The sequence below is a fragment of the Mercenaria mercenaria genome, chromosome 1 (assembly GCF_021730395.1).
Source record: "Mercenaria mercenaria strain notata chromosome 1, MADL_Memer_1, whole genome shotgun sequence".
Taxonomy (NCBI): Eukaryota; Metazoa; Mollusca; class Bivalvia; order Venerida; family Veneridae; genus Mercenaria; species Mercenaria mercenaria.
The window spans coordinates 54,168,327-54,189,053 of record NC_069361.1 but is presented as its reverse complement, the minus strand read 5'-3'; the positions used below and the strand labels follow the sequence as shown (position 1 = coordinate 54,189,053).

At 33.1% G+C, this 20,727-nt stretch overlaps 1 protein-coding gene across 1 annotated transcript; it reads right to left on the bottom strand.

Annotated features, from left to right (window-relative positions):
• Nucleotides 1-7,636: 7,636 nt before the first annotated feature.
• On the bottom strand, nucleotides 7,637-20,404 carry LOC123545568 (uncharacterized). The gene is made up of 5 exons (XM_053548049.1): nucleotides 20,306-20,404; nucleotides 18,464-18,558; nucleotides 12,684-12,960; nucleotides 12,099-12,311; nucleotides 7,637-8,060 (listed from the first exon to the last, which is right to left on the bottom strand). Exons 2-5 carry the CDS (start codon nucleotides 18,497-18,499, stop codon nucleotides 8,008-8,010), a joined length of 579 nt encoding a protein of 192 aa, XP_053404024.1. The 5' UTR covers nucleotides 18,500-18,558; nucleotides 20,306-20,404; the 3' UTR covers nucleotides 7,637-8,007.
• Nucleotides 20,405-20,727: the final 323 nt, after the last annotated feature.

Below are 20,727 nucleotides of genomic sequence, written 5' to 3'. Positions count from 1 at the left end.
GTTTTATTTTCGTGTTATTTGCATTTATTCAAACAAATTTCACAGCTTAGAATACTTACAGTAGTACCCCTCGTCTGGCATTTTTCATGGAAAAATCGTTCAGCATGCTGCTATTATTCTCATGGATATTGTTGAAATGAAAATAAAAAGCCGAAGCTGTGTTTCTTAAATAGACCAGTGTAAACGCTTTTGAATTTTACATTTAGATACATAGGTCACGGGCTTCGTTTCCATGGTAACATCAATGCAATTCAAGAAACCACATTTTTCTACCGAAATTTGAACAATTTTAGATCTTAGTTTTAGTATATACGTAACAAATTATCAACGGAACCTGAAAAATAGGTATTACAAATCAAACTGCTAGATTTTTTATTTGAAAATGGTCGTAACAAGTAACCTTTCACCCAACTATATTCCAAATAACATTGGTTACCATCATCCATTTTCTTACATTCCGCATAACATTTCAACATAACTATATAAAAGAAGCAAAATATTGATTTTTATTCAGAGCAAAAGACTCATAAAAATACTTCAGCAAATAATGGTTATTTGAAAATAGTTAAAATAAAAAAAAAATGCACAGAATTACGTACTTTCAAGATAAAAACTATTAATTTTGCGCGGTAACTGACACGTAACGTCATGACGTCAGTGACGTCATTTTAAGGCAACATTGTTTTGAAGCGTTTCTGCGGCAATTTATTCATTATTTCTGAATTATTAAACCATAAAGCATCAGATCGAAGACAGGTTCATGATTTGTTTTCGGAAGAATGAATATACAAACACATTTAGTTTGTCGTAAACGTCGTCGTAAATCGTCACGTTAGCTTCCGGTTGGACATGCGCACATACAAATATGAAGGTAACCTACCTCCTTAAAAGAATAATATAAATTACATGCAGGATTTGCGTCAGTTTAAACAATCTATAAACGCTGCGTTGATGGAATTTTCTTTCAGCTACGTTGCAGCTTTTCAGTTCACATGTTGGAAATACCATAAAGGATATAGAAGTGCATTTTATAGAATTGCTAATGAAGAAGCTGAAATATGCCACTTTTGTCAAATGCAACGAACTCAAAGACATAGATTGGGAAAAGATGCTAATTGTTCTGTGTATCATTTCATCTAGAGTAGCAACAGACGCAGCGTACGCTATAAAAGAGATTAAAAGTGAGTTTTTATTTTTTTTTATTGCTGTTCATTTATGCGTATCTCGTCAATGACCTCAAATATTTAGATCTATTTAAAATATATATTTCATAGTCCCATTATGCACACTTAGCTCAATAGGTAAAGCGATGTCACGAGTTCGATCCTCGGGTGGAGCGTATGTTTTCCGTGACTATTTGATAAACGTTATTGTGTCTGAAATCATTTGTCCTCAACCTCTGATTCATGTGGACAAATTGGCAGTTACTTGCGGAGAACAGGTTTGTACTGTTACAGAATTCAGGCAGGACCACTGGTTAGGTTAACTGCCCGCCGTTACAAAACTGAAATACTGTTGAACCCAAAACAAACAAACAAACATTTTACTTGCATTCGACAGATTATTCAGAAATGTTGAAAGCTGTAACCTTGAAATAGAAAAGGTACATATAATATTCCTTCGTTCAACAGTTATTCAGATACTATATTTTATCACTTACCCTCGCTGATCTTTTTGGAATTGTCTGTACTTTGATGAGAAATATCTTCGTACACATTTCGTTCAGAGTTTTAACAATTTTATCTTAGTAAAAATAGTAGATTCTATATTAACCGAACATTCTTCGAAATGAAATTGACACATGCCGTTTTGCTTTTTTTATATAGATCCAGCAAACACTGTTCTCATGCTTATCCATAACAAAGAAAGTCATGCCTTGCCCAAACTTACCAGTTCATTTGTCCTTACTGACCAGGAATTCCAGAATTTAGGAGGCGTATTTGATTTGGCGTTTTTTGAAAGAAGAGGAATCTATCAATGTGAAATGAACGACATTGCTTTAGATAAAGTCTGCACCTTCATAAAGAAAAACTGGGGAGACACGAACTGATGGCATGATAGTCAATTAGAGTGCTAAAGATATAGATCTACAGAGGGCCTAAATAAATCTGACTTCGTAAGCAAATTAGTGGTGAATTATTTCACACAATTACTTAAATACATAGGGTAATTTATCAGTTAGACAATCTGTTGCATTTAATTGTTGATGAATTTCAGAGAAAAGAACTCGTCGATCGTTAGTTTAAAGCTTTTTTCATTAATATGTGAAACCTTGTATTCTGAATGAACACTGAATTTGATACTGTTTAAATTCAAAGAAAGTTTTGTTTGTTCAAAGAAGCAAGTATATGAATTATGTCAATTATGTCAAAGACTTTTTTTAGATAAAAATGTGTAAGAGTGTTTAGTTCTTATAATTTTGCAACTCTAAAAACGTTATTTTGACACATTAAGGAATACATCATGATTTGTTGAGTACTAAAGCCCAAGGCGCTACTCATATTTGGGTTTGAGAACAGGTATTTTCAATAGATATCCGTCAATTTCAAACTGCAATCATAGATAACCTGATTTAGATATTTTATTTTGTAAACCAGTCTAATAATTGACTCATTTGACTGAGAACTTGCTCGGGAGATTGTACCACATAAACACATTTTAATACTGTCTTCAATCTTTTACTGTTTTTATTGATCTGAATTCATGATAGTGTACGCGTTCTATCTGCTTGGATTCTACATAGTGTCAATTAAACCTGATCTTGTAAGATGCACTACACTCAACCCTCAATTTCACTTAAGTTTCACGCAGCATGTAGCTGTTCAGTCATGCTATAACTATAATGGACTTTTCAAACGGACATTTACTACCCCTGGGTTCGTACTCTGGGTATATCAAGTTTTCTCTCAAATTTGATAAACTAAAGACCAAGCCGAATCACTGTTTTCGATTTTATCATAAAGCCGTTAACAATGAGGATTTGCCAAATTTAGGTCAAACTTCGATATAATAATCTAGGCAATATGTGACAACAAATACGATAAGCAGGTACTGTCAGTCAGCGGATCCTAAATATGGAGATCGACTAGGACAGCTACGGCTTGTGACGGAAGAAGCGACCCAATACCCAATTTATATGAAATCTAACTGCAGGATCGTAACAGAATATGGCTGTCTGTATCTTTTAGAGATACAAAACCGTATGTAATAACAGGGATCCAGTTGGGAACATTCCCTAAGTTTATGACAGAAAACGGCCATTGAAAACCCGATTTGTGTCTAACAAACATACTAAACGTAAAATCATAAATACTGTATTTATTTAGAGTTTCTATAACAAACAGTTTGGTTCCAGAGATAGACAAATAACGGTTCGACAAACAAATACTGTTTTAATGATATCATAATAACAAAATTCCTTGACAACAAATGGAATTCTCACAAAGACTTAGACAAAAATCTCGAGAATCGAAATTTACAAACAAGTAACGGAATGTTAACGGCTTAACAAAGGGGAAGGGGAACAAATATTCTAGGAATAAATGCCAAAATTTATCCGGAGTTAACTACCTTAAGTTTCAGTTAAACTTGTAATAGAACGGAAACAATATATATTTGGAATTCTCGGTTCAAAATAGCAGAAAAAACAAATGTGACAAACTACAGCAAAGAAACAAAGAGAAAAGAGCTAAATATTCAAAGATTGCACGAGTACGACTTAAAACAATATAGTTAAGTTCTAACAGAAGTGGGCATATAATTAATCAATAACGTTTTCATTATATATTTTGACTATTTTCGTTTTTTTTAAACGAAAGTTTTAACGTAATCTAATTCACTTGTACACGATCGTTGTACTAATAGATAGTATATAATTTCAATTTGTTTGCACATGGAAGTTTCGAGCATGGTATATTATAACGTTATAGAGACATCGTATCGATATCAACATTTTCGGTTTTGTATTATATGTGTACAGTGATAATTTAATCTTTTTTACATGTTATAACCTTACATATTATTCTGAAAGTGAGCATATTTTAAACGATAAAAAAACATCACACATTTATAAAACAAATAAATGTATAGTGATTAGTCTATGACATAAACAAAACAAACGATTTATGAACATATGACACTGCTTTCTTTACTTGAATTATATAGACAGATCATATTTCTATCCTTGTAGTTATCGAAGTTCTGCACGTTTGATAAACCGGATGTGATAGTGTAACATTATATACCCGGCTAACGTAGAATAAAGCCTGAATTTGGAGTACGGTAATGAATTTCATTTTAAAAAGTAATGAGAACCCCTGAGTAAATATACTCAAGTGCAACGTTACTATTCATTGACAAATACCTTGAAAACAAGCACGCGAACCTATACATTTTATTTCACAATATTATATGTTTTATTTAGAACTGTCAGAAGTCTCATTGAAATATACATTGTAGAAAAAATTCTATTCGCAAAAATGTTATAAAAATTGTATTTTTCCCATAGGCTCTCATTATGAAAACTTGCGTGAGGTCCAACTTTTTTCAAATCAGTCGGACAAGACATCAAGCACACGACCCTGTTGCTTTTAATTGCTGAGTTTTATAAGTATTTTATGAAGTTTTGAAAAACCAGAATTTTTATCCGGACGTGCAGGACAGGGGAAATATTTTACTGCCTTATCAATAAATGCAAACATGTGTAGGAGAAGTCTAAAAAGTAATCTATGTCTCCCGTGTGGGAATTAAGAAAACTGAACTGTTGCGTCGCTACACTGCAGTTCATACAATTTGTTATGGTTAATTTTTCATTCGAATAGACAGAAATATCCTGTAACACCTGCGGTTAAAGTATATAAAAATAATTTACATATCAAATCTGTTTCATTCAATGAAACTGTATACACTTGCATAGTGATTTACATCATAAGAAGTAAATTATAAAAACTTTTGTCAAGACATCTTAAATCATCACATAAGACCAAGTCACAATATAAGTATTTTGGGCTGATAAGTTTTAGTTGGCGAGCGAGAAGCAAAATGCTGCTTGTTTCACTGTTTGCATTGTTTTCGGTGCTTCCGAGGGATCTACTTTCCAGATTTTATTTGTATTATTTTTATAAAGTGTTTTATTATGAGACATTTAGAATCATTTTTATAACAAAATTAAGAAGACCCTGGAAATAAGTCTTTGACTTTATGGGCTATACTTCATATATGCATCTTCCTCAGTACATAACTTTTTCATTTCCGAGCCTGACTAAGGTTTTATGTAGTAATATGTATCTGTCAGCTAACTATGATTCATAAAATGAATATAACAGACATTAATATGTTATGTGTTAGTAAATGTACACAGATAATTCTGTGATATATTTTGATTGACTCACCTATCATGGAGTGACAAGACAAACTTTTATGAACGCCCTTTATCCGTCATCCGTCGTCCATCGCCGCCGTCCGTATTCAATTTCTTGTGAACAACCTTTTTCAAATAAGTTTTAATCCAACCTGCACATAACTTGTACTCGCATAACATATTGGTTCCTTTCGAAAACGTTCGAACAAATTTGCTATTTAGGCACTGCAGCCACTTCATTTATGGTTTGATTTGATACAAACTTGAAAAATGTTTTCAACAACAATAAATCTTGGATTCCATTATGAATCCGTCAGAACCAATCATAGATTCTGAAGTAATAGACCTGATTGACCCCTGAAAGAGCCAAAATGTATTTATTTTTACCTGCGATAGAAGTGACATTTTACATTGGATTCTTATCACACTTACACACAAGTTAATAAAATGGGCAAAATGCTCTATTTTGACACTTTAAGCCACTAAGAGGTTTCATTTTGTCTTTCATTTGATACAAACTTGCATAGATTCTTGATTATTTCTAGGCCAGGTTCGAAACAAGGTCAAATCAAAGGAAAAGCTTGTTAACAACTAGAGGCCTCATTTATTATTCTGTCTTCATGAAACATGTACAGAATGTTAAACTTGATGATACCTTGTTCAAGTTTTAAACTGGGTCATATGAAATTAAAATCTTTGTCACCACTCAAATCAAAGGAAAAGCCTGTTAACACATTTGAAACCATATTCATGAAATTATCACCACGAAGCTTTGTCAGAATGTTTATTTTGATGATGCCTAGGCTTTGTTTGATCTTTGTGGGATCAAAAATTAGGTCGCTCACTGAAATCAAATGAAAAGCTTTTTTTGTACTCTACAACCATATTGATGGACATATCTTCATGAAACTTGGTAAGCATGTTTATCTTGCTGATTGCTAGACCAAATTTAAAACTGGGTTATATAGGGTCAAACACTATGTCACCATTGAAATAAAGGAACGTTTTTATCATTCAATAGGTCAAATGTATGACCCTGTATTCATAAAAGTTGATCAGAAGGTTTATCTTGATGATCCCTAGGTCAAAATTAAATTTGGATAATTTGGGTTCAGAAAGTAGGCAACGTGCTCAAATCACATGAAATGATTGTTAATACTCTTAAAGCCACATTTATTATCCTTTTTTTTATCTTATTTTGCACATTTTTGCAGTTATATATTACCTGGTGTGAGGTGTTTTGAACTGCTGTCATCGGAGCTCAACTAGGTCGCTGTGAACCTACTAGGTCTCGGAATGTAACTTTATGTAATAGTTATAGTATGTGTGAGAGTGTGTTACCAGGATATATCAGAGCTAGGGGTACATCGAGGGTATTTTTCTCTGCACATATCGTCGAGGCCGGTAGGCCGAGACAGATATGTGAAGAGAAAAATAACGAGATGTACCCCTAGCTCTGATATATCCTGGTAACACACGAGCACTACATATTATAACTGTTTTATCGCATAGTTTATCATTAAAATTTATATATTATTTTCATTTAAATTTGTTTATTATTATTTTTACTATTTTGATTCCCTTTCTGCGCCTCGCTGACTGAAACACTAAAACTTCTGTTTTAGAAAATGTGTTCCCTCAGATAAAAGTAAACCCAACAAATTTCTGCATTGGTTTTAAATCTTTGCATTTCATTGGCCAGACATATTGTAAACTTGTTGTTTTGTTTGTAAAAAAATCAGAGAAAAAGAAACATTTGAGAAATCTCAGAATTTCATATATTTCATGTATTTCTGAATTTGGCAATAACTATCAAGTTTTTGAAATATTCTAGTTTATTTATTCTTTTACTTTATAAATGTAGGTGTTTGTGACAATTCTTTCTCTGTGAACTGTAAATTGGAGCTAAAATCATCTTTTCTTTGAAAGCAAAAAATTATACTCCCTTGATAGGACCTCAATAGAGAAAAAGTGTTCCGATATATATCGGAACAGTTTTACTGTGCTGATATATATCGGAACACTTTTTTTCTTATGAAACTCCATAGAGATTTCCGTGTTGATATATATCGCAACAGTTTTGTAAGATATCAGCACAGTTTTGTAGTAATAATGTGTGTTACTATGTATAACATGCTGCAAAGATCAAAGGAAAATTGCCGCACTATGCGATAAGTATGGTTCTGTTCAATGTTCCTGCTGCAGGTCTATACAAAACCAAATATCTAAAATGTGTATGTAGTAGAACTGAAACATTTCTAAGAGAGTATTGTTTATTTTGTTAAAATTACTTTTTATCAGGATGGAAATATCGTGTGCAATAAGGTATAAGCAAGCAAAATACATTTGTTTCAATTCACCTGTTTAATAAACGCATCTATTTCACTTTTCGCTGCCGACTTTGAATAAATATTTTCTGCTTATTTCTTGTCTAAAATGCAAACACAGTACAGTACCTAATGATTTACGATCATTTCGCATTGTGCTCGAAAAATACCAAAACCATATTGCTGAACCTGAACAAGAATGCATTTAACAATACAACCAAAACAAATTTCTAACTGAAATACTACTGGAAGTGCGTCATCTGTAGATGGTTCATAGGCGAATATGCATCCTTCATGGATGGCTCATCTACAAAAGATGCATTATCCACGGACACGGAAAGGAGTCATCAGTGGATGACTCAGATACATTGGAGCTGTAAGGTAAACGAAACATTAGTATAAGAAGGTTAAGTAAGACATCCAGGCATGGCTCATCATTGACATTGGTGACTGAAATGTTTGGGAGAATTAAGGACTGACAACAGTTAGCTCTTCAATTTATTAATGATACATCAAATATATACATCAAATCATGGGGAAAAATGTTATTAGATAAGAGTTTTAATAATTAAAATCATTATTCTTAGTTCAGATAATTCACTGCTGTTTGAATTCAAAATTTGAATTGTTTTCTAAATTTGAAGCAAAGAGCAAAATCAATGAAATATATAGATAAATTAGAGTTGAATAAAAATATTTAAAACACTCTTACGCTATAATGACGTCACATTAACGTGCGGTGACGTCAAAGTTTTTGTTGCGACGAAAGAACAGCGCTTCTATATTTTATTTACTGTTTTAGGTTAAGGGCATATTAGAATTGAAATAATTTATGGCAAAATCGTGTTTAAACACTATTTATACACTCGGGCGCTGATACGTCGTACAAATAACTTCACTCGGACTGCGCCCTCGTGATATTATTACACCCGACGTATAACCGCCCATCGTACATAAATAGTTAGAAAACACTCTCTTGCTATAAATTATTTCTTAAATAAAGCGCAAAGAAGGAGTCCTTTAATTTATTTAATTTTATGAATAAGCTTTGTAAACGGTTTGATAATTTTCAATTTATTATTTATAATCTTATGAATAATTAATTTTCAAAACGAAGGTTATAAAAGGTATATATGCATTATACTTTATGTCCGTCTATTGACAATTAGATATACTAATAATTTGCTAAAGTTATTTCCCTTTTAGAAAGAATGAAAATATATCTGTCCTTTAGGACAAGTGCAAACGGCTTAAATATATATTCATATATTTATCTAGGTTTTTGTTTGTTTCATATTTAACTTTACAATTTTCTGCGTAGTGTAAATGAGAATAAGTATGTTTGCCTTATCGGCATAGCTCGAAGGTTCTGAAATTCGAACGTTTTTGTAAATTCTTACAAATTTAAGTTCCCTTACGGTACAGACTGAATTCTTCTCACCTGCTCAACTGCTTTTAGAGGGAGCTCAATTACAGTCAATAGCCGATTTTAAACAGTTTGGGGATCGAAGTGAATTGAATGAGCATTAAAGGAAAAATCAGTAAGGAAACACGTAAACTGGGTATCAGAAGGATCGCGGGATTTAAACTGTATAGTAAAATGATATCATTGCCATTATCAGTTAAATAACATATTATGTACTGTATTGCTTGTTATGTAAAAAAGTATATTTCAAAATAAAAGTTTCTGTTTCATCTTCCTACGGAGAAATATTTTTTTTACCTAATGGTATTATGCTACTAAACAACTGCAATCTTCGGGTCTTTATGAAATTCCTACCATCTATAGTCTAACACTAATGTGGGTAGTCGGTCTACAACATGAACAGAGTGAATCAATACCACGAGTGTTCATATCGCAATGATTAAATCCATTTCCTGTCGTGAAGGCGAGATAAATGATTTTTTTTAATTCCTTGAACTTTCGGTCAGTCAGAGAACTGTCAAAGCACGGTAAAGCATGAGCCTCCTTATTGTGTATGAGTAATAGAGTAGTATTTCCAAGATCTGAAAAAAAGCGTAAACACTATTAATCTGATACTGAGAGAGAGAGAGAGAGAGAGAGAGAAAGCTGATTTTTGACAAGTTAAAGAACTGGATAATTTAATTTTCTTTACCTAAATTTGGACAAACAATCTGTAAAATAATCTAATTTCTTTTCGGCGTGATTATGGTATCGCCGGATAAGTCGCAAGGACAGGAATTGGTTGATTTCAGACAAAAGAAATCATATTCGTATATGCTCATTGAAAATCAATTTTTTGGTTTCGCGAAACCATAATATCCAAGGACGTTTTTCCACCACGAATATTATTAATTTTACAGGAAACAAAGCTGCTAATCTTCAAACATATCTTCGGGAAAATATTGATGTCAAAGCTTGTAGTTTATTAGCGCAACTGAGCACGAATTGCGCTGGGTGAGTTATTGCTTTCAATAATTGTCCGGCGTCAAGGGTCGTCCGTCGTAATAATGGTCGTCTTTTGAATATGTTCAAAGAACTGAAATACGCAGAAAATTCTGGTTGCGATGGCAATTGAAAAAAAAAGTGTTAAACTGTTCTAAAACCGTATGACCTAGGGCTTTGATATTTAATCCTTTAACTTGATTGTTCAAATTATTCCCCTACGGCTATCTGACTTGAGTTTTCGATCTTCCTAAAATTTAGTTTTGAAGGCAGCCTATCCAAATCCATCTTCTATATAATCGGATATCCAATATTTCTATTTTATTTCCCCCGATCTGTTTTATTTGAACCTATCAGACGAATCGTTTCAACTACGGACTGGGCTCAGATTTTAGCTAAAATATTTTTTCTCTTTGAATAAAAGTTTCTTCATAAAACGGTAACATAAGAACAGAAAAACATGATTTTTTTGGATAAAATTATCTTTAAAAAGTGAAATCAAGAGAAAATCACGCCCGCGTCGGGAGTCAACCCGGGCCTCTGTGGCAATAAATATTTTCCTGCATACTTGACCAATACACCACGTAAGAACACATTATTATCGACGGTTGAATATAAATCTTTATAATTAAGGCAGTTTACCTCCAGTATCCTTTACAAACGTTTTTCAATTACGAATGGAAAAATAGAAAAAAAAAACAACACAACTAATTCGAGTGCGTTTATTACGAGCTTACTTTTTTGAAATATAAACCCGTACGTGATAATCAGAAAGCGAAAACTTGAATCCAAAGTCAAATCTAGATTGTAAACTTGTACTTTCACTTTCAAAATATTGAAAGAAAGGCTCTAATTGGTATGGGTTTGTCTGAATAGCCTGTCCAAGATGCTTTTCATTTATTGTTGATGATTTGAATCAGATTGCCAACTGGGGTAAAATTATAAAGGCTTACATAGGAAAACACATTGAAAATCTTCTTGTACAAAACCACATTGCTTAGGGTTTTGATAATTGGTATGTAGCATCGTATAAAAGGCGTTTATCAGTATTGTTCAAGTTATCACCATGGGTTTAAACTCGGGGATTGCATGATTTAAAACGAAATGTATAGGGAAAAACCTTTGAAAAAAATATTGTCTTAAACCATAAAGCTCAGAGCTTAGATACTTAGTATGTGGCATGCTCTAAACCAAGACTGTTCAAACCCTGACACTTAGGTCAATATATGCCACCCCTCGCGAGTTCCTTGTTCCTTGTTCTAAATTGACTAATATTGGAAAAATCTTAAAAATTGTCTTGTCTAGAACCATAAGGCCAATACGTTTGATATGTGTTATTAAGTATTGTTTAGTGGTCAACTATCATGTCATTTTAGATAATGACCCTTGGGCAAGACTTGAATGCGCCTCAATGTTTTTACATTAGCTTATATAGGGAGAAACCGTCAAAAAATCTTTTCTGAAACCATGAGGCCAAGAGCTTGTAGCATGTTCTAGTGACTATCTACCAGATTGTTCAAATCATGACCCTGGGGTCAATAAGACCACTTGTCAAGATCTAATAGTCAATTTCCGTTGAGCGACTTAAGGCCGCTACGACCCTGTTTTATATATGAATTTTCTGCTCCATATGTTTCAGGTTTTACTTTTGTATAACTGCTCTCATAGTTTTAATCAGGCTTTGTTCAAAGTGTGTATTGATACTTAAAGATTACGTATTAAAGATTCAAGTCGATATGTATAACAACTGAACACAATTGGAGAAACATTCAATTTTAAACATTATTTTTGCTCTTTTCATAGTCAAGAATAAGACACGTGAAATCTAATGTCGAATATTAACGTTGTCAAATCACCTAACTTGAATCTTATATATCAGAGACAAATATCTGAACAACTGGGAAACGCGTGCCTAAAATAGATTGGTATATACCGTGTTTAAAATAAAGGGAGACAGACTCCATATACAGGCAATCGTATATCAGTAACAGTATAATATATTTACATGAAATATCCTTTATAGCATTCTGTGCGTCGGCAGCTACTCTGGATGTGACGATACACGGTACAATCAGTAACTTGCCATCATCAATGTCGCTTGTCTTTTGGCAGTTTGTGAAGTCAATAGCTCCTAACTTATTAACCAGTATAGTTTTAATACCTTCCTCTATCTCTTTAATCGTGTTACCTTCATGTTTATGAAATAACTGGAGAGGAGCTGAAAGTAATAACACATTGTTATCATTTTAATAGAATGTTAATAACAGAAAGAGGCAACAGCATGTTTTAATTCTAAGTTATGCTTTTGGTTTTACCGACGATATTTCATTAAACGGTTAGGTTGTATTTTTACAAGTTCCTGAACAATCATATTCGCATGAGTGCGATATTGGTTGCATAGAACTTCGATTATGTGAAGTCAAATCCGGAATCAAGGTTAAGTTTAAAACTTAAGATTTACTTAAACCAAATACGGTAAATAAGCACTAGTATTAAATTATTGCTTTTCATTGGAACAGTCACCAATTTAAAGCAAAGTAGGTAAATTTAATTTGCAGTCTATAAAATATAACGAAAAGATTTATCTTGCCTTTTGCGTTTATTGGTCTGTGTTGTTGGATTTCACGCTTTAGCTTACTATTTTGTTGATCATTCTCGTATACCATTTGCTGTGGGCGTTTCACTTTGTCTTCAATATTTCTTTTTTCGTCTTTCCTAATATCTACATGTTTTCCAGTGACGTGTGTTTCATGTTGAATATAAGTGAACAAATCCTTTTTACCAAATTGCTCAAGACAACCATTGATTGCACCACATACATCTGTGAACGAATCTTTAAGTGCTTTTTCGAGAGGTTCATACGGTTTCTGAAGGAAATATGCATTACAATTTTCGTGAAATATTTGTTTTTATTATTCTTCAAAAAATCCTGCAGACAAATAAAATTTCAATAAAAGCAATTATTTATGTCTTTGAACTATAAACACATATCGTCTTTTCAGCCTGAGACTGTTGATATTGATATAAATTATAAAAAAATAAAAATAAATGAATATATAAATAAGATAGTTTAGCGATAAAACGAAGGTATATTGGGAAAAACTTTAAAATAGTGTTGACAGTTTTTAAGTTTGTATGTATCAGTCTGCATCAAATTAGAGCAAGTGCAAGTTTTCAGACGGAATGGGTTTACTTTACAAGCCATAAATAACGGCTAAATCCACTGTTGGGACATTAGGATATGATAATGTTCCCATTCGTCACAGAAATATCTAACTTCTACTATCTGTTAAAAACAACGAGAATAAGTTCCCGCTAACTTTATTTGATAAGTCAACATACGACTTTAAATATTGTATTAGTGTATCGCATTAAAGGGACATTATTCTAACATTAGCTGTGGTACGACAAACACTACGCCTAGTGTAAAGCATTCAGACGAGGATTATAATGCTAACATAAATAGAAATAATATTAGCTATTTAAGGGCTTATTAGGAGATGTGTTCAATTTATTATGAAACGCTATCAAAACACATTTATAAGATCTTTCAGCTTATAAAACCTCGTGTAAAGCGATTAATTCATGTAAAGTAATATATCGTACACATACTCAACACATTTAAATTCAAAATTCAATATTGGTAGACCAAAAATAAATGAATTAGTTGAGAGCATAACTTTAGGGCTTTCGAAGCAAAAACAATGTCCTACAGAAACATTGTGAAAGAAGTAAAACAGATGGGACATAATGTTTCTGTTGCTACTGTTCATTGCATTCAACACGGTTAAGGTGTTATTCGAAATAACGTACGCAAAACAGGTAAAATTGGAACTTTTACCAAACGTCGTACAGCAGCTACTGCTGATGTTGTACGGAAAATCCGTAATATGATTAAATTGGTGAATCCGCCAACACAAAGAGAAATTGCAGCTAAGTGTGGAGTATCTCTGTTAACAGAATTATAGCCAGAATTATGAAAGCCAAACTCAGGAAAAATGCCGTGTTCATTGGCTTAGTGTGGCCAAGATTCTGAAACGACGTGCTCGATCATAGCATCTATGTCTCCGTCTTAAGGCCTTACTATACTAAAGGAACCAGCGTGGGAGCCATCTGGTCTAGTCGCGTAATGGTTGCCAGGTATTTAAACACTTATTTTTCACTTGGCATGGCAACATAGGTCTAAACTGAGGCTAGTTTCTGTTTAAATTTCTTTGTGGATGTATTTTTGACATTTTGGTAGGAAAAATGGGAGAGCAGGTTGTATTTGGTGAAGTCAAGCTCAATTTTAGTATGAGTAGTACTTCCAGGTCACAGCAGTGTTATTTTGATGTCAGTTTACAGTAAGCAAATGTGACCAGAGAAATCTCTCTTATAGAAGATAAATGACCCCTACTTTTCTCTTCATTTTATATCAGTTTTATCATAACTCTTTAAAATGAGGTAAGGATTTGTTCTCTGAAATGGGTCTAGCTATGTTTGGTAGCTCTTTGAAAAAGGTCAGTTTTATATAGAGTATATAGGGAAAACTATTTAGGCTATTGTGACCTTAACTGTGGAAAACTGATGAGGCTATGTTCTATATGGGCGGTAGTTATGGTCGACGTCGTGTTTGCTACGTTCGTTCTAATGAGACAGACATAAACAAACTGAACTTCGTAAAACGAGATGCATTTGTACCTGGGTTTTTGGTTTGGGCCGGTGTTAGTTTCTACGGCAAGACATCTTTGATTTTTATCACTAAAGGGGTGAAAGTCAATAAAAAGTATTATATAGGCAAGGCTCTAAAGCCATTTCTGAAAAAAGTTGTTCCGCGCCTTTTTCCTGGAGGTGAGAATGATATGGTGTTCCATCAAGACTTGGCTTCTGGTCACATTTCTAAAATGACCATTGATTTTCCCAACAAACATAAAGTAAATTCTATAACTCCTGCAAAATGGATGCCAAAAACCCCAGATGCAGCTCCGATGGACTTTAATATTTGGGGCATACTGAAACCTAGGCTACAAAAACGTAAGATCTATACCATGACTTGTCTTAAAAGGGCTCTCAAAGACGAATGGAACAAACTTGAGCAGTCGTGCATAAACCGGACTTTTCTTTAGAAAGCTGGCCATGAAGGTGAAGAATGATTTACTATTGTCATGGATCTCAGATTGAGCATCTGTTGCAATAAAACGTATGTGAGGTTCATAATAAATTGAACATCTCTCGAAATCACTCTCAAAATGTATATATTCAATGACATATTACTAAAATAAGACCGAAAGAAGAACTGAGGTACATAGAAACAAATGAATCTTTGCACCTACCTCCCATTTTCAAAGCTTTAGAAAAGTTATATATTGTAGGATATTTACTATAATGACTTTCAATAAGTTTAACATAATCAGTTTGGTTGGAAACATTATTTTGGGATAAATGTACTTAACAATGTACAAGTTGTCTTATGTGATAAGTTCTCATAGCAGGCCAGATTACTGAATCAATACTGCATTTGGTGATGCAAGCATGAAATTTACGCGTCGTCTGAGCCTACATTTTTATCAAAAATAAAAAACATAAACAACAACAAACAACAACAACAAACAAACAGTTAGCCATTTAAAAATTCCAAATGGCGGTCATTTGTCAAGACGGCAGCCAGAGGAAGTTGATTTTTGATAATACCTATACCGGGTCTTTTGTGTCAATTTTGAGGAAAAGATACATTTTAAGGTGTCTTGAGTGTGCAAAAACTAATTTTGATACACCAAAGACTTGTTTCAAAATCCAATATGGCGTCTTTTTTCAAGATCGCCGCCATTTCATAAAATACTAATTTGCCATTTATACGGAGGTTCCTAGTTTAATGAATTTTAATGTTATAATCAAATTACATACTAATACTAATTTGCAATTTATGTAGAAGTTCCTAGTAAAATGAATTTTAATGTTATAGTCAAATTACATATTCAGAGTGTTAAAGGACAGTTTTTGTCTCGACTACGACTTTAGGAACTAACGGCGAACAAAGGCGTATCTTTTCCGGTTGCGACTGTGATGACGATGGCGGCGTCAAGTTTTCATGTTATGTCTTTTTCTAAGAAACTACTTAGATTATCTACTTCGTTTTATGGGTTGAAACTTCATACATGTCTTCATGGTCATTAGTATCAGACCAAATATCAAAACTCTGACTTGAATTCTATTATTCCCCCTTTTTAATTTAGAAATTTCAGCGTTAGGGTTTGGTGACTCTACAGGGAACATTCTTTAATTATGTCCCATTTTGGCGGTTTGATTGAACTTGTGGTCAAACTTTATATAACACGAAAAGTTTTAATAATTATTAAAGTGTATGTAGCAATTTACGGAGACACATCAATTTTGATAAACAAAAGACCTGTATTATGGGTAACACAATGTAAATTTACTGTACTTGTTTCCATTGGAAGGCATGTCTCAAGACTTTATATCAGGGCCAATAAGTTGTCCCATTTCCAGGTAAAACTGAATGTTGTGGAAGGTGTAAATTCTATCGTTTCGGTCTCCCTTGTACAGATCTATGCTAATATAAATAGATCTATGCAGGTGCAAGTGGGACAATTTATTTGGCAAAATATAAAGTCTTCAGACATGCCTTCCAGAGAAAACAAGTACAGTAGACTTGCATTGTTTTACCTGTTGCACAAAGTAGGTCTTTTGTTTTTTTAAAATTTGTTTATCAAAATTAATATGTCTACGTGGATTGTTACATGCACTTTTATTATAAAAATGTCTGCATTTTATAAAGTTTGACCACAAGTTCAATCAAGCAGTGACGGCCATAAAGGGACATGAATATTTCATGTAGAGACACGAAAACATAACGCTGATATTTCTAGTTCAAAAAGGGGATAATTTTGTTAAAATTCAAGTCAGAGTTATGAAACTAGGCCTTGTCCATCGCCTAATGACCACAAAGGCATTTGTGTGAAGTTTCAATCCAATAAATTAAATAAACCTAGTAGTTTCTGAGAAAAAGACTTTATATGCAAACATAAATTTGAAATGTCTAGGCTTGAAATGGGGTATAATTTTGTTAAAATATATGTCTGAGTTATAGAACTTGATACAGCGGCTAATGATTACAAAGGCATCTGTGAAGTTTCAAACCATTAATCTAAGTAGTTTCTGGGAAAACATGAAAACTTAAAGTTGACGCCACCACCGCCGTCGTCAGCGCCGTCGCCACCGGAAAAGCTATGCCTTAGTCCGCCGTCAGTTCCTAAAGTCGTAGGCGAGGCAAATACTGTCCTCCAACACTCTAAACATGTTAAGGATGACTACCCGTAATAGGCCTCAATTTCACTAAAAGCGTACATACAACTTGATAATTATATAAGCTTTAAAAAAGTCAAACGATAGAAATAACGTGCATATTGACAAGTTATATAATGACAGAAGTTCTCCAAAATTTCCTTTACATTACCTCCCCTAAAATTTTTATTTTTTCATGAGTTATCTCCCATGAAAACTAGATTTGTTTTCTCCTTTTCACTACGGGTAATTTTAGATTTATTTTTGATATTTGTATTAGAATCATAAAATGCAGCTTTCTACCGCAAAATTTTCTCGAAACTCAATTTCAAATTCTCATAATCAAAGAAATTAAATATTTCTCATAGGCATTAATGTTAACTTCAATACCGATTATTTTCCCCAAAAATTCGACAAATCTCTCGGTGAAACGTTTTAAATTTTAGATGTCTTTAAAGTGACCAAATTTCATTTAAATATTACCATGATTACCATCCAGTTACAAGATATGAAATGTGGCTATTATACCATGTTATCCTTAAATGAACTTCCTGTTGCGGCCATTTTATATTTTCAAGTGCCTAACGGGCATTTTGTAAAAAGTAGACTCAGACAAGTACACATGCAAAATTTCATGCTTACATCATCTAATGCAGTATTTTCCCGAAGAAATGACTTAAACTGCCTAGCCATCAATTAGAAATTATATATACCAGACAGTAATTAATTTTTTTACTTTAAATGAAAATATTTGGAGTTTATATTCAAAGGAATCATATTACTATAAATATTCCTTCAATTCTAATACCCCATCAAGGATTATTATCTACATCTGTGAAGAAGTTCTCAAATATGTTTGCCTGTTTATTGTGGTGTTCTTTCCCAGCACGCTGCTATAACAGCTGTTTCAATAAGGTTTTAACTGTGAGTACAATCAGTATTATATTGCATAATACCACACAATTTTAGTCTCCTTTGTTTAAAATCGAGTTATATCTGGTGTGTTAAAATTTAAGTTTTATCAAGAGCAAAATTAGATTTATATGGTATACAAATTATTGTCATTATTCTAGTGATAAATGGGCTTACAAGTATTTGTCTCAAAGCATCCGTCGACTCTTTCATCTGTTTAGAATGGTAATCTGCAGGACGTGAGGCCTCATTAGCACTTTCATTAGTGATATCTGAAACAGAAACGCAAGCTGAATTTTAATGCATATAAAGGTTATTGAAGTTTTTTGACACGGATTATGTGTTAACATTCCCAAAGTAATTAGTATAGTAGTCGCAACTTGATCGCGGTGGTTGGCCTTTTGGCTTATCATTCATATCGATTATTTTATTGTAGAAATAAAAGGTGTAGCCGTATATCTTATTAGTGTGTTAAAATATGTACTTACACTGGATCAGTTAAAACCTTCCAATACGCACATTATTTCTTTATTTCCTTGTGCAGCTCGTGATTTTAACAAAATTTGCTAGACAATACTGTGTATATAGGAAGCGTTACCATTTCAAACGTTTTACGTACACTCCTTTTTAGTAGTAGGTATTATAATACAAAGGTCAACCATCGGGGCCAACTTGCGTCCACTAAAAACCACCGTTATGCATCGAGGCGTGTCTGCACTTTTAGCTCATATCAATATTGACGTTGAATTATATATATCTATGTATTAGCTCTCTGATATTAGCTTTTACGTACGTCACTGGGCCCATGGTAACACATTTGCTCTAATTTTTATGTAGATTTAATTAACTTGTTAACTTTCTTATTACAATATTTTAACAGGCTGACGTTAACTTTTAGGATACCTGACCCTAAACTTTCAGATGTCTGTTCTTCATAAAGACAAACTCTTATATGCAGTTTTTTAGGGGCATAAGTGTAAAAGATATAACAAAATTGAAACGTTTGCTAGGTCGAACTAGAAATGACCGTGTGTATTCACCTTGCACTTGCCTATTTTTGCAACAAAGTAGTCACTAAAAAATCATTTTCTTACCTTCAATTTGTTCAAAAGCCGTTTCATTTTGGTCACAGTACAGACCAAAAAATATATCAAACGGACAACAAATAGTGGATGCATACTGTTAACTCAAATGAAAATGATAGTAATAAATGTAAATTCACGATTATAGGTAATAAATTTGCAAGCTGTTGGCATGAATCGCCAAGGCGCCTGTGACGTTATTTTACCAAAATAATGTTTTGCAACGTTCCTTTGGTCAGTAATAATCGTCTACGCATAACTGGACTATTTATCATCAAGCCGGGGAAAAGGTTAACATAATACTCCAGAAGAATGAATATGCAAACACATGCGGTTTGATGTTATAATTTCTTATTTAGCTTATTTAGGCTCTCTCGCACTCGAAGACGAAATTACGAACTTATGGTTTGACTAATATCTATAATAGTAAAATTTTACCCCTAAATATCAGTGGAACGATATGACTTTAGATACAATTATATCAGTTATTAGTTGAAATGAGACGACCCAATGTATTAATAGTGAAAACAAAACATGTCATTTTTGTTTGGAGAAAAAAAATCAACTTCAACAATTATTAAAATGCAATGCCTAACAATATTGTAAACAACTGTTGTATGGATTTGTGTTACTTGCATTAGTGAAGTGTTGTTTCTTTCAATAAATGTATATGTAACATTCTCTCTCGGTGCAAAATTGAGGAATACCATATGCTATAACTGTCGCTTTAATTCAACTTATGAAACTGCAATTTCACTGCATTGACATTTATAGTGATACATGTACATGTATTAGTCTTGGTTTTACTCATGAGGTAAGGTACAATTATAACAAACATATGAATTATAATTGTATCAGCTCTTCATGGGTATTGTAATTAAAAAAATCGAGAAATAATGAAATATTGCGTTGACAATTCGATATTTATTCAATTTACCAGGATGCAAAAGGCGATGTATTCCTTTCTGTGACTCTATTATACCAACAAGGCCCTCTATAATGTGTTCGTGATGTGATAAGCGTTTCTCTAAAAATAGTAAAATATGTTTAAGGTAGTGAATCCGAATTTTTGTACGATTACATATTCTCCGTAAGTGACTTTGACATTCCCCGGGTTGATACGCGTTTGAACTACAACAGTAGTCGAGAATAGCATTAATTCAGAGTAATATGCAATCGAACGTACATTGTCGAATGTTGTTCTGTGTCCATTGCCGCCAGGTAGTTAAGCTTTTTCGTTAGTATCAGTTATCACAGGTGAATTATATGACTAGAAATCATACTTTTTTTGCAATAAATACAATGCAAACGATTTCAGTTCAACACGAATGTGTTGTCATGAGATAAATGCCATGAACA

Coding starts and splice junctions, on each gene's coding strand:
- LOC123545568 (XM_053548049.1), bottom strand. CDS start 18,499: ATGAAAGAGTCGACGGATGCTTTGAGACAAATACTT. Junction 12,961..18,463: donor ATGCTTTGAGACAAATACTT/GTAAGCCCATTT, acceptor TATTTCCTTCAG/AAACCGTATGAACCTCTCGA. Junction 12,312..12,683: donor CAGACCAATAAACGCAAAAG/GCAAGATAAATC, acceptor TATTACTTTCAG/CTCCTCTCCAGTTATTTCAT.